Raw genomic sequence first — 13,366 nt, forward strand, 5'->3', positions numbered from 1 at the left:
CTGCCTGACCTGCTGAGTGTTTCCAGCATTTTCTGTTTTTATTCCGTATTAGAGAATAAATATTTATTCTTTTTCTTAAGTTATGAACAACATTACAAATGAGTACCAATCTGTTGGCATTTATCATCATGTACAACCATATTATATTTTAAGGGGCTCTTTAACATATCAACTTTAATTTTAAACCGACAGTTACTTTTGTGTAGCTGGAGTTTGGTGATGGATCAGTATTAGTTACATGGGGGAATCTGCTCTCCAATCTTGTGCCAATTGGACCTGGTGCAGAATACACAATTGTCAAGCTGCTGGAATGAAAGGGAAGAATAAGGAAAATTATATCCTAATTTTTTTTTATTTGTTTTTAATTAAGAGTATTTTTAGTTGATTTAACTGCACTAGTTACCTAGTTTTAATGATTGTAACTTCGTGAAATTTGCAGATCTTTGTTTCAAATCAAATTAGGCAGTGATAGTTTAATATGTATAACATAGGGAATAGGCCAACCTAAATATTTCCAAAGAGCCAGCCAGCTTTTATGATATCTCACCTCCATTCATTATAGAAAATGATTTAGGTTTGCAATTTTTCAAACCTGATTTTCTTGTTCCAAGATTAGAACAACAGGGAAACAGACACCCCTCCTGTTCTCCTCTTCATTTTTCTACATTCTGCATCATTCTTCTTTTCCCTGGTGAATGCTTTGAAAATCACAAATAATGTGCAGTAGTAACATTGCAGTTTGCTGTTCTTCCTCTTTCATCAGTATTAAATATCTGTTTTATACTAGCCTTTAACATAAAATCTTTAGTAAGTCCACAAATAAATAATCTGTACTGACTTGATGTATCATGTAAAATCCTCTTAAATTTAATATGGAATTTATTCCTTCTTGTTTAAATGTCAATAGTGATTTGTATTACAAATAGGGTATTATTTCAGGATATAGGAAGTGAAGCTGCATTGATCTCTTAATCAATAATCTAGCCTTTAGAGACGACCTAAAAGCTTCCCCTTCCATCTTCATTCAAGAGCATTTCAATGCTGTTTCTTTTCCTAAGTTACTTAAGTGATTCTGTATGTCACTATTAAATGGCAAAAACATGATATCTGGTAGATGACATGATAGGAAACTGGGATGTTTGGCTTTATTTGAAATAACATTAGCAGCAACTTTATAAGATGCATTTTAGGAAGACTGCTATCATGGAGTGAATGAGTGTCTAATTTACAACTGCAGAAAGAAGCAAACTACACACTTATTGAAAACATTTTAGGTGAGTTAGAGCTATGCTTTTGCAATTTCCTTGTCTTGGTGGCTACCATTCATGTCTCTTGAGGCAACAAGTTATGGGTTTGAGTGCCAATCCAGAGACTCAGCACAAAACTTTGGGTACATCTGAGTGAATGCTTATATAAGCAAATGTGCTGTCTTTTGGGTGATAAGTCTCTCTTGGATGGACAAAGTATTTCATTATTCTTTTTTGAAGAAAAGTAGGGGAGCTCTCTCAAGAGTCCTGGCCAAGATTTACCTTTCATTATGTGCAGGCAGAAGGGATTACTTTAATTAGACATCATTAGCTTAATTAGTTCAGCACAAAAACATGGGCTAAAGGGCGCGTTCTTGTGCTGTGCTGCCCTATGTTCCATTATGATTATTAAAACTGATTATTAAGGTCTTTATCACATTACTCTTTGTAGATGCTTGCTTTCTGCTACTGAGTACCATATTTGCTTTACCACAACAGTGACAACACTTCAAAATGTATTTCATTGATTGTAAAGCACTTTACGGTGACTGGAGGCTGTAAGTCAATGCAAGTTTCTATCTTTAATAATAAAAAAATCTTGAAAGAAGAAAAAAGTGAGCATTGTGAATACGCTACTTAAGTGCAAGAAAACAGACTGCAAGAAATCAATCCACTGAGTGCAGTCTCTATTTCCTTCCCTATCCTGTCCGATCATTGAGCCAATAATGGTTGCATTAGAAGCATTACTGAGATGTTTGTCCTTTTATCTTGGACTCCTTTCAGGAGGGGACACAGCAGCAATTGATATTGAAGTGCCTATATGGTTGAAACTGAATGGCAACACCACATGTGAGAATCATAGATTAACAATAGTGTACGCAAACTATCAAGACAGCTCTTCATGGCATTGATGCAAAGATTTTTTTTCTTTTAAACACTAGGAACTTGCGAAAACCTCTGTGAAGCTTCTGCAGTGCAACAGCATGCCATAACGTAAAGAACTTCATGGTCTTTTTATTTCTTCACTGTTTTTTATAATTTGTATATAATTTAAGTGTCCTGTGTGTTGTTGCCTGAATCTACATGCCTGTGTTGCTGCTGCGAGCAAGTTTTTCACTGTACCTATACCTCACCATACTTGGGCATATGACAATAAACTCGACTTGACTTGGACAGTGAAAGTAAGTTCTGCCCATGGAAGTGAGAAAAAAAATTGCTAATCCAAACCCTCAGATTTAACTAACCTGTCAAGTTCCTAAATCCTTTTAAAAATACATTGAATATTGAAGAAATTCAAACATTTTTAAATAATGAAAACAAAACTTGAATAAATTTAAACAATTAAAAGAAATAAATTGAAATATTTTTTGAAAAAAAATCCTTAAAGTGTGAGTATTTTAAAATTAATAATACCATTAAATTTCCATACAAAGCAAGGTGAGAATATCCCATGTGCCTCCCCAGACCCAGCACTGAATTCTGTAACAATTCCAAGTGTGGGGCATTTAGCCCAAGATCCCACAAGGAATTGAGTTTGATCACACTCTTGATAATTGAGACAAATCCATGAAAGCCACTTCCATTTTCTGTGTTTGCAATAACATGCAGAAATCACAGATTTTACCATTTCAATACACTACTTGCCATCATCTCCCTTTGTACCTTTCATAAAGTAACCCACAATTCCAGGGCCTGCGTTCAAACTCACACCAAGACCTGACTACACCTCTGCATGCTTGTACTGTCTAAGCAATTCTTTGAATTTAAAATTCTCATCCACAATTCCTGTATGGTCTCCTCCAGTCCTTTAAACCTCCAATAGTTAGCTATTGTTCATTCCTGGATTTAATCACTTTTGTGTGTCTCAAGCACTAGGACTCCACTGAAATTACCTTCCTAAACTTATTCAGCTCTTTCTCCTTGTTTGAGATACTCCTTAAATCCTATTTCTTTGACCAAACTTATGATCATCTTCCCCAATATCATCTTATGGCTCAACACCCATTTTTTGATAATGTTCCTGTGAAGCTATGTTTTTGCTTCATTAATGGCATTGTAAACATTTAAATTATTTTTGTAATTACTTTTTGATTTTTTTGTACTTTTCATGACATTTAGTGATTTATGTATATTACTCCCCAAATTTCTTCTTGCTTTTCATCACTTTTGTAGCTTGATGTATCCCTTTTAATTTTAAACCAGTTAACCTTCCACTTACCTACACTGAAATCACTTTGGCAGGTTTTCCAGTTCATTCATTTAATACCTTTGAAATTTTATGCTTCTATCTATACCGCTTACAGTATCACCAATCTTTGTGCCTTCGTGAATTGGATACATGGTCTCAATCCCATTATTTGCTATTAATAAATAGTGATGTTGATAATAAGCACTGTTATAGAAAGCAATGACAGCTAGATGCAACTATTGTTTAGATATAGATTGCAAGCTTTTTACCTTAAAAACAGTTGTCACTACAATAATGCATTTGAAGTGGGAGTTAATTACAATAATGCATTATCTTGTCACGTTAAGTAAAAATAAAAAATAAACACACTACTTACCTGCACACGTCTTTTTAGTCAAGATCAGCAACTCCAATTAAGTAAGCTGAGGGGCCAGATGCCAAGTATATCCAACACCCCAGTTTAATAAATTTGTACAGAAATTTTTAACATTTTAGATCCTTTAATAGAGGGCTCTTCAGCCTCAAACATTAACTTTCTTTCCACAGATGCAGTCTGACCTGCTACGTGTTTCCAGCATCTGCAGCTTTTGATTTTCATTAAATAAGTATTTCATCATTGGCTGCTGCTGAGTCTAGTGGCAGAGTGAGAAATCAGATACACTGGCATGAGACCTTAAGATCCACTCTGATTTAGGTGTAGGACATATACTGTAAATGGTAAGGTGCTAATGAATGTTGATAAACAGAGAGACCTGAAAATGACAGCACAGGTAGAGATAGCGAAGGTGGCATATGGCATGCTTGCCTTCACAGGTTGGGCATAGAATATAAAAATTGAAGCGTTATGTTGCAACTTTACAAAACATTGCAAAGACCGCATGTGGCATATTGTCTTTAATTCTGGTCACTACTCTATAAGAAGGACGTGGTTGTGCTGGAGAATGTGCAGAGATTTACCAGGATGTTGCCTGGATTGAAGGACTTTAGTTATAGGGATAGATGGGATAGCTGGTTTTCCCTGGAATGGAGGAGGCTGAGGGGTGACCTGATAGAGGTATACAAGAAGAATAGATAGGGTAGGTAGTCAGAATCGTCTTTTTTTCCATGGTAAGGGTATTAGAAATAAGAGAGCATATGTTTAAGGTGAGAGGAAGAAGTTTAAAAGAAAATTTGAGTGGAAATGTTTTTTTAAGATTGTGAATAATTGATATTTGGAATTCGCTGGCAGAGGAGGTGATAAGAATAAGAATACAAAAAGGTCAGCATGGATGTGGTGGGCCAAAGGGCTCATTTCTGTGCTTTATGACTCTATGACAATCACCATGTTTAGAGAGGCATTTGAATTGGCAAAGCATAGAAGGATACAGACATAACACAGGCAAATGGGATCAGTGTAAATGGGCAAAAAAAGACGGCATGTACATGGTGAGCCTAAGGGCCCATTTCTGTGCCTTACAACTCTATGACTTGGCATTTTAATGTAGGTGTGCTGAAGAATAAGGCAAATTGACCCAGAAAATGGGGCCAAATGCAAGTACATTTTGGCACAATAACTTGATTTTAAAAAAAGCACAAGCTACAAAGTGAAATGGCAAGTGCTGTCCCTGGAAACACATATATAAAACCTGCAAGTTTAGGTGATGCCCTTACTGCCATTTTCCACAGCTCTGCCTGAATGTCTAAAAAGTTGAAAGGTATGCTTGTCAAATCTACATCCTCGAATACTTCACATTTGGAAACTTGCTTTCCTAGCCATTTGTTGGACTGTTTGGGGAATAAAACAAAGTGAGATACTTGTCAATGTTGGATAAACTAATATTTCACTTATAAGTTGCATTATTCAATACAAAACATCAAAGCAATATTTCTGTTAGATTTTACTCAAAATTAATTTAAAAATTACATTGCAATATCCATGTTACATACTTGAAGCTTCAGATAACTTAGAAAATTAGATTAATGAACATCTTTTAAATTGTATAAAAACAGTGCAAATAAAATTGATACGCATGCCAAATGTTTTCATGACTTTCTAAAAGTACACTTTAGCATTGTGGTCTTGGCTTCAGAAGTAAACTCTTTCAGTCTTAAAACTGCATTCCAACATGACACAAGAATGTTTTGTTGGCAAAAGCACCAAGATGTCATGGCCTACAGAAGATAAGCGCAAATGATTTGTCCCTTCAGACAAGGTACATTATGTTTAACTGCACTGTTGAGAAGGAAAAATTAACAAGTACACGAATAAGGAATGGAAGTTAACAGTCTTCAAACAAAAACTGTGCCGTGACAAAATAAAGTACCAGTAATTTCCAACTTAAGACAGATTCAAGTTTTTTTTTTTGGCGCAGAGATGCTCCTGGTGATCCTTAATCTTTCTTGTAACCTTCATTGGTTTCCTTTCAATCCACTATGCCATTGTTGTGTGCTGATCTTAAGTACTTTTATTTTTTGTTTATAGTGATATTCCTTTAGGTAGGTTTTCAATGATGGTGGTACAGGAAGAGCGCCGATGCCATCATAGGTTGTGTGGCTGCAAATAACAGCTCTGCAAAGATGCTGAAGTGAAAATGGAAAAGTCCTGTTTAGTGGAAGTGACAACAGTGGCTCAAAGAACATACACGAGTTTGGGTCCCTGTAATGTTCTAAGAGGCCTGTTACACTTGGTGCATGAAAAACACAGGGATCATGGGCATCAAAACTAAAGTTATGATTCCACTGTTCAATTCTAGCATGAAGAGAGCGGCTGTACCGTCTGAAACTGACAGAGAAGAGATAATCCTCTTGAGCAGAGTCCCTGAGCAAGTATGTACCTTCTGGTTTACCTTCTAACAAAGCCTCAGCTCCATATCTATCCATTACACCCCAGTAACATGGATTATTACTAATCCGAAATAGGTCTGGGACTAAACGGTAGATGAAGCCAAACTGAGTCTGGCATTTATGAAAGGGTGTCAACCAATTGCGTTCATTATCAAAATCCAACTTGGTATTTGCCTGATTTTCAGAATCTGTGAAAAGAGCCATCAGCTCCTCATCAGAGTCTGAATCATTTGAAGGAAATGTAATACCATTATCGCCTGCTAATTCGTTTATTCCAGACTCCACCTCAGAGTTTTGTCTGTGCAAAGCATTCATCTGAGAAATCACCTCAAGGTTGTGAATCTGTGTATCTGATGGGTTCACCTCCAGTTCAATGCTCATTCTGCATCCTCCTTCTAGCTCATCTTCACCAAATCCCACCGCTGAGCCTTCCCAAACTCCACAGTTTTGAGTTAATGGAATTGTGTGCCAATTAATCAAGTCCCATTTTTCAGTCAACTCCATTCCAACTGGAAATGGACAACTATCCACCAGATCACTAATGTGGATTTTACTCTTTGAAATTAAAGCTACAGAGTTTTTATGATTATGCACTTTAAGAGGAAAACATTGAGCAACTGCATCTTGTATCTTTTGCTTCAACGATCGACTAGAAAGCTTGCGAGAACATGAATCTTCAAGATCCAGCTCAGGTCCAGGTGAGCTCCATTTTCTCTCCCTTCTTGGAGTGTTCGACAATATGCCAGCAACATCCCCAACCTCACCATCTGTAGTAGTGTCTACTTTGGAAGAGCGTGATCGTTTCTTGCCACTCCAAGCATAACCGTCCCTACGATCAACATTTTTCCCTTGGCCAACCTTGGGTTTTACATCCAATTCATGAGCTGCTGCTTCTCTTTGCTGAGACATTGCTTTCATTAACTTTCAGATAGTTGGAAATTTAAATGAGTAACAGTTCATTCAGGACCTTGGTATCACAACAAACCTAATGGCAAAATGTACACTCGTGGATTTGGTGGGTCTCATTGGAGCTATTTCATCCAACTGCTGCACAGACAATTCCACCATGCATCTTCAAAACACTAAATCTACATAAAAAGAAAAGAAGAAAATTAGTGCTTTATTTTTAGAGAGACTTTTACAAGGGACTGAAATAAGATAATATTTCTTTATTAGTCACATGTACATCAAAACATACAGTGAAATGCACCTTTTGCATAGAGTGTTCTGGGGGCAGCCCACAAGTGTCGCCACGCTTCCAGCGCCAACATAGCATGCCCATAACTTCCTAACCCATACATCTTTGGAATTTGGGAGGAAACCGGAGCACCCGGGGGAAACCCATGCAGACACGGGGAGAATGTACAAACTCATTTCAGACAGTGGCTGGAATTGAACCCAAGTCGCTGGCGCTGTAACAGTGTCACACTAACCATTACACTAGCGTGCCTGCCCCATCAACTTGATTCACATGACAGCACATAAACCTCTAGTCAGAAGTTTGCAAATTCAATTACACACATAGGATAACATCTCACCCTTCCCACACTCCTGAACTCTGAAAACTTGGTGTATGCCCTCCCCACCCCTTTGTCCCAAACCTTTAGCTGACCATGCCATTAGTTTTGAAATTTCTTCTCAATGCTGCTTATTTTCTCAGACTCAAGTTTTTAAGTCAACCCTGCCAATATCTTGTACATGGTGTTAATTTTTGACTTGAAGAACCTGGAGTACTTTTTTCTGCATTAAGAGGCCATGTAAAAACTAGCTTAATTTCATTTGGTGAGTACATAATTAAAGTTGACATTCTTGTTCCACTCAAGACTCCTATAGAAAGGATGTCACGTTGAATGGTACATCATTACCTATATACTGTACTAAAGAATCAGCCTGGATTATAAGTCTCAGTGCAAATCAGTAATAGGTGACTCACAAGAATTCTACTTTATCCATTTATGGAAAGAGGGTTTCAGTGGCAACATTTATTGTCCATGCTTAATTGCTCCAGGGAAGTGGTGGTGAGCAATTTCATGAACTGCTGAAATAGTCTTGAACAGAAATCAATCAAATGGCAACAGCAACTGTATTTCTAAGCAACTGTGTGAGCAACAAACTTCGTGAAATTGTCACCAAAATATCAACTTTAGAGAAGAAAAAAATCTGAATTTTATGAGCAGGCTGAGAATACTTTAGCTATAAATTCCCACCAACCTGTTGATTCATCATGTCTTCCAGGTGTTGATCCAAATGTGCACAAAGCAATACACTGTCATGTCTGTCCATCTGGTTCAAGGTTATGGGATGATAAAAATAAAGCCTACCATCTGAAAGGCAGATGATAAAATATACCTTTTACTTGTAAACAATTAGGTTATGATTAACAAACAATCTGTTGGAAGAACTCAGTGGGTTAAGCAGCATCTATGGGAGGAAAGGAACTGTTGATGTTTCGGGTCGAAATCCTGAAGCAGGACTGAGAGTGGATAGGTGAGATGGCCGACATAAAAGAGAAAGGGAGTGGCGAGAAAGGATTCCAAGGCGATTGGTGGACTGAGGAGGCTGCGAGATGATAGGCAGGTAGGGGAGGTGAGCAGGGGTAGAGTTGGAAGACAGTGGCAGATGAATGATAAATGGAGGCAGACAAAGAGAGAGAGGAAAAAAAGGGGAAAAAAAACAGATGGAGCAAGGTGGGGGGAGGGGAGTGTGAAGATAGGAGACAGCTGCTGGAGGGAGATAAGCAGGAACACAAAGAGCTCCATCTGTTTTTCTTCCTTTTTTTCTCTCTCTTTGTCTGCCTCCATCTATCATTTACCTGCCACTGTCTTTCAACTCCCCCCCGCTCACCTCCCCTACCTGCCTATCATCTTACACCCCTCCTCAGTCCACCAATCACCTCAGAATCCTTTCTCGCCACACCCTTCTCTTCTTCATACTGGCCATTTCGCCTCTCCACTCTCAGTCCTGATGCAGAGTTTTGACCAGAAATGTCGACAGCTCCTTTCCTCCTACAGGTGTTCTTTGATCCACTGAATTCTTACAGCAGATTGTTTGTTGCTCCAGATTACAGCATCTGCAGTTTCTTGTGTCTCCTAGGTTATGATTTAAATGGGAGGCGCTAACCCACATGCCTTTGACGTGCCCTTTGGAAAATTAAGATGCGAGCAGGCTAAACCTTCATGCACCTTACAGTCAATATGCCAATTTACTCTGGTCGATTTTCGGGAAGGAACTCTTCAGTGACAAAAATAAGACAGTTATAACTATGCAAGTTGAATTGAGAAGTTAAAACCCCAATTTATAAAATCTATTTTTCAAGCAAAAAGTACCAATTACAGAGTTGTTGCTACAAGCCTTCACAGGTATACATAGAGAGTAAGCTGACATAAAGAGCAAGTGAGAATTGGAACAATGATCTGGCATGGCTGAATGGCTTACCTATGGTGACCACTGAGATAAATATGCATTAAAAAACTTGCAATTATATGCATCTTTTATAACTTTGAGCTCATGAAGCAGTTTATAGCCAATGAATTTTTGGAGCAAAACATAGGAAACACTGTAGCCAATTTGGGAACTATTTGTTTCTTTGCAGCATTGACAACTGCATTGGTGCTGCTTCCTGCACCCATGCTGAGCTCCTCAATTTCATCAACTTTGCCTCCAACTTCCACCCTGCCTTCAAATTTACTTGGTCCATCTCTGACACCTCTCTCCCCTTTCTGGATCTCTGTCTCTATCTCCGGAGACAGATTAATCACTGACATCTTTTACAAACCCACTGACTCCCACAGTTACCTTGACTACACCTCTTCCCACCCTGCAACTTGTAAGGATACTATCCCCTTCTCCCAGTTCCTCCACTTCCACCGCATCTGTTCCCATGATGAGGTTTTCCATTCCAGGACATCAGAGATGTCCTCATTTTTCAGTAAACGGGGTTTCCCTTCCACCACCAGCAATGCAGCCCTCACCTGCATCTCCTCTGTTTCCTGTACATCTGCCCTCACCCTATCCCTCCCCTGACAATAACAGGGACAGGGTTCCCCTTGTCTTTACCTACCACCCCACGAGTCTCCACATCCAACACATCATTTTCCACAACTTCTGCCACCTCCAATGGGATCCCACCACCAGGCACATCTTCCCCTCCCCCCTCCGCTTTCCGCAGGGATCACTCTCTCTGTGATTCCCTTGTCCACACTGATGAACCCCCAGGCACTTATCCTTGCAACCATACTAAGTGCTGTACCTGTCCCCGCACCTCCTCCCTCACCACCATTCAGGGCCCTAGACAGTCCTTCCAGGTGAGCACTTCACCTGTGAATCCGAGGGTGTCATTTATTGCATCCGGTGCTCCTAGTGTGGCCTCCTCTACATCAGTGAGACCTAACGTAGACTGGGTGACCGCTTCGTTGAGCACCTTCTCTCCATCCACTGCAAAAGCAAGGATCTCCTGGTGATCAGCCACTTCAATTCTACATCCCACTCCCATACTGACAGGTCTATCCACGGCCTCCTCTACTGCCACGTTGAGGCCAGACACAGGTTGGAAGAACAACACCTCATATTCCACCTTGGTCGTCTCCAACCTGACGACCTCAACATCGATTTCTCTAACTTCCAATAACCCCTCCCTACCTCCCCCTTTTGTTTTCCATTCCTGTGGCCCCCTCACCCCTTCTCTTGCCCTCCCACCCTCATGACCTGCCCATCTATTCCCCACCTCCTTCCCTTTATTCCATGGTCTACTGCCCCTCCTACTGGATTCCTCCTTCTTCAGCCCTTTGCCTCTTCTACCTATCACATCTCAGCTTCCAACATCTTTCTCTTTCATCCCCCCTCCCCTCACCCACCTACCTTCCCTCTCTCACCTGAACTCAACTATCAACTGTTCTGTGCTCCTCCCCCAACCTTCTTATTTCTGGATTCTGCCCTCTTCCTTTCCAGTCCTGATGAAGGGTCTCGACCCAAAACGTCAACTGTTTATTTCCCTCCATAGATGCTGTCTGGCCTGCTGAGTTCCTCCAGCATTTTGTGTGTATTGAGAATGACAGGCTCTCAAAGAGAACAATATGATAATAACCTGATATTGTATTGACTCAAGGATGAGTGTTGGACACAGTCCCCCAGCTTTTTCAAAATGGTGATAATGGATCATTACATTAACCTGCAAGAACAAACTAGGTCTTTGTTTTAAGTCACAAATGAAAGGCAGCACCTCCAACAATGTAGTATTCCCTTTAGTACAGTAATGGAGTGTCAGTGTAGACTTTTGCAAAGAAGATGGAGCAAAACTTGAACCTGCTTCTCACTCAGAAGCAAAAGTGATACCAGAGCCCCTTGACACTAAGCTAAGACTAGGTTAATCTAACAAGCCATGACACAAGTATACTTAAGTGCTTCACACAGAGATATTTCAAAGTTAAGTTACAATAAGATTCAAACACTAGGTATCAGTAACTGAAAAAACTTGTGGCTTACCCATGTGACATGAACTTATCAAGACTGATCAGGATTGGAATACAACATCTGGAAAAGGCATGTTATTTATTAACTATTCCAAATTCTGATCAGGCCTAACAACATAAGTGCTAAGCAGTTTCCTGGCTGGATATTCTAGAATTAAGGAGGGCAGCTTCAGGATAAGAGGTTGGTTGTTCAGAAATTTCTTCACTCAGAGGGTTATGAGTTTTTGTAATTCTCCACCCCAGAGGATGATGGATATTCATTCTTAGTGTATACTGACAGCCGTATTAAAGGGCATCATGGAATATAGAGATTGAGTGGCAAAATGGAACTGAAGTAATAAATCAATTGTATTTATGAATGGCGGAGTAGGCTCACAAGGAAAGGGGAAGGATCAAAGTGAGAAGAGGGACAAAGCTGGCAGGGGATATTAATGGCCTACTTCTCCTGCTTTTATTACTTATTCTGTCAAAGTGGGAGCAGCACTTCAAAATAAAGCTTGATAAATGAGCCACCAGTTTAAATGAATGGAAGAAAAATCTGCACAGGAAGGGTTGGGTTGGAAACAGCTACTGAGGCTAGGGCTGGGCAGGATACTTTCAAACGGCACATGGGGGTGGGGGAAGAGAACAATTTAGGGAACTACTATAGGTAACTGGAATTAGGAAGAAGGGAGATACAGAGATCTGCTGTGGTTGCAAGTCACAGGTTTCACAAACTCATGTGGGGGTTGGCTAGTTCATGAGGCTGGTGTGGGAGGAGGCTGATTTAGGGGCCTGGTTGGGCTGTAGATGGCGGAGGGGGGAAGAGTAAAGGAGTCAATTTTGGAGATGTTGGCGAGTTAGGAAACAGGTGTGGAGATGTAAATACGGAGATTGCGGACTGGAAGTGATGTGTATTTAGTAGAGTTTCCGAATTCACTCCCTGGACGCTGTTGGTTTGGTTATCGTTCTTAATCTTTCTCCCAAATAAGTGTCCGTTTAGATTCAATCATTGTGGAGTCACATACAGGCCAAAACGGGCAAGGGTGGCAGATCCACGGTAAAATTTACGACTACCGATGAGCTTTTATTACTTTCAGATTTACTTCATTACTAGAATTTAGATTCCCTGGCCGCCGTTATGGGATTAACAGCACAGGCCTCTGTACATTGGTCCAATAATTCCACCACTATCTTCTCCCTGCCGGTATCTACCTGGTTACCCCCGTTACCGGTCCGGCGTCTGCGCCCGGAGGGAGAAGTCGACGCTTCGACCCCGAATGAATGGGGCAGGAAAGGGTCGTGTGGTGTGGGCCGGGCAGAAGGCTGGGTCACAGGGAGCCGGGTCAACGACAACAGATCACGACTTACAATTCACATGTTACCGGCCAGTCTCCAACCGTCCGCCGGACCATGAGAGCAGCCGCCGGCCCGGGACCTCCCTCTCATCACCTCGGCCTGACCCACCCGGACACACATCCGCGGCGGTGGGAAGTGACGCCAAGGAGGCGGCCGGCGGCCTGGCACCAAGAATAAAATTCGCTGGAGAGTAAAACTCTTTGCAGGCGCACGTCAAAAACAGAACCAAACCAAGTGAACCAAGCTCTAGTGTAAGGATTGACCGAAAATATGGTGTTTTGCTCTCATCGTCTGGCGCAGTC

General features: G+C 40.5%; 1 protein-coding gene across 3 annotated transcripts; it reads right to left on the reverse strand.

Moving 5' to 3' along the window:
• Positions 1–5,305: 5,305 nt before the first annotated feature.
• On the reverse strand, positions 5,306–13,223 carry LOC127573047 (suppressor of cytokine signaling 4-like). Of its 3 annotated transcripts, XM_052020848.1 has the most exons (3): positions 13,077–13,196; positions 8,470–8,582; positions 5,306–7,346 (listed from the first exon to the last, which is right to left on the reverse strand). In XM_052020848.1, the coding sequence occupies exon 3, from the start codon at positions 7,174–7,176 to the stop codon at positions 5,824–5,826; it is 1,353 nt and encodes a 450-aa protein (XP_051876808.1). In that variant the 5' UTR covers positions 7,177–7,346; positions 8,470–8,582; positions 13,077–13,196; the 3' UTR covers positions 5,306–5,823. The 3 variants fall into 3 exon arrangements, with proteins under 3 accessions (XP_051876808.1, XP_051876799.1, XP_051876817.1); XM_052020839.1 differs by lacking the exon at positions 8,470–8,582 and having other exon boundaries at positions 13,077–13,223; XM_052020857.1 differs by lacking the exons at positions 8,470–8,582; positions 13,077–13,196 and adding an exon at positions 12,921–13,054.
• Between the last annotated feature and the right edge of the window lie 143 nt (positions 13,224–13,366).

The sequence above is a fragment of the Pristis pectinata genome, chromosome 1 (assembly GCF_009764475.1).
Source record: "Pristis pectinata isolate sPriPec2 chromosome 1, sPriPec2.1.pri, whole genome shotgun sequence".
NCBI classification, from domain to species: Eukaryota; Metazoa; Chordata; class Chondrichthyes; order Rhinopristiformes; family Pristidae; genus Pristis; species Pristis pectinata.

Coding starts and splice junctions, on each gene's coding strand:
- LOC127573047 (XM_052020839.1), bottom strand. CDS start 7,176: ATGAAAGCAATGTCTCAGCAAAGAGAAGCAGCAGCTCATGAATTGGAT.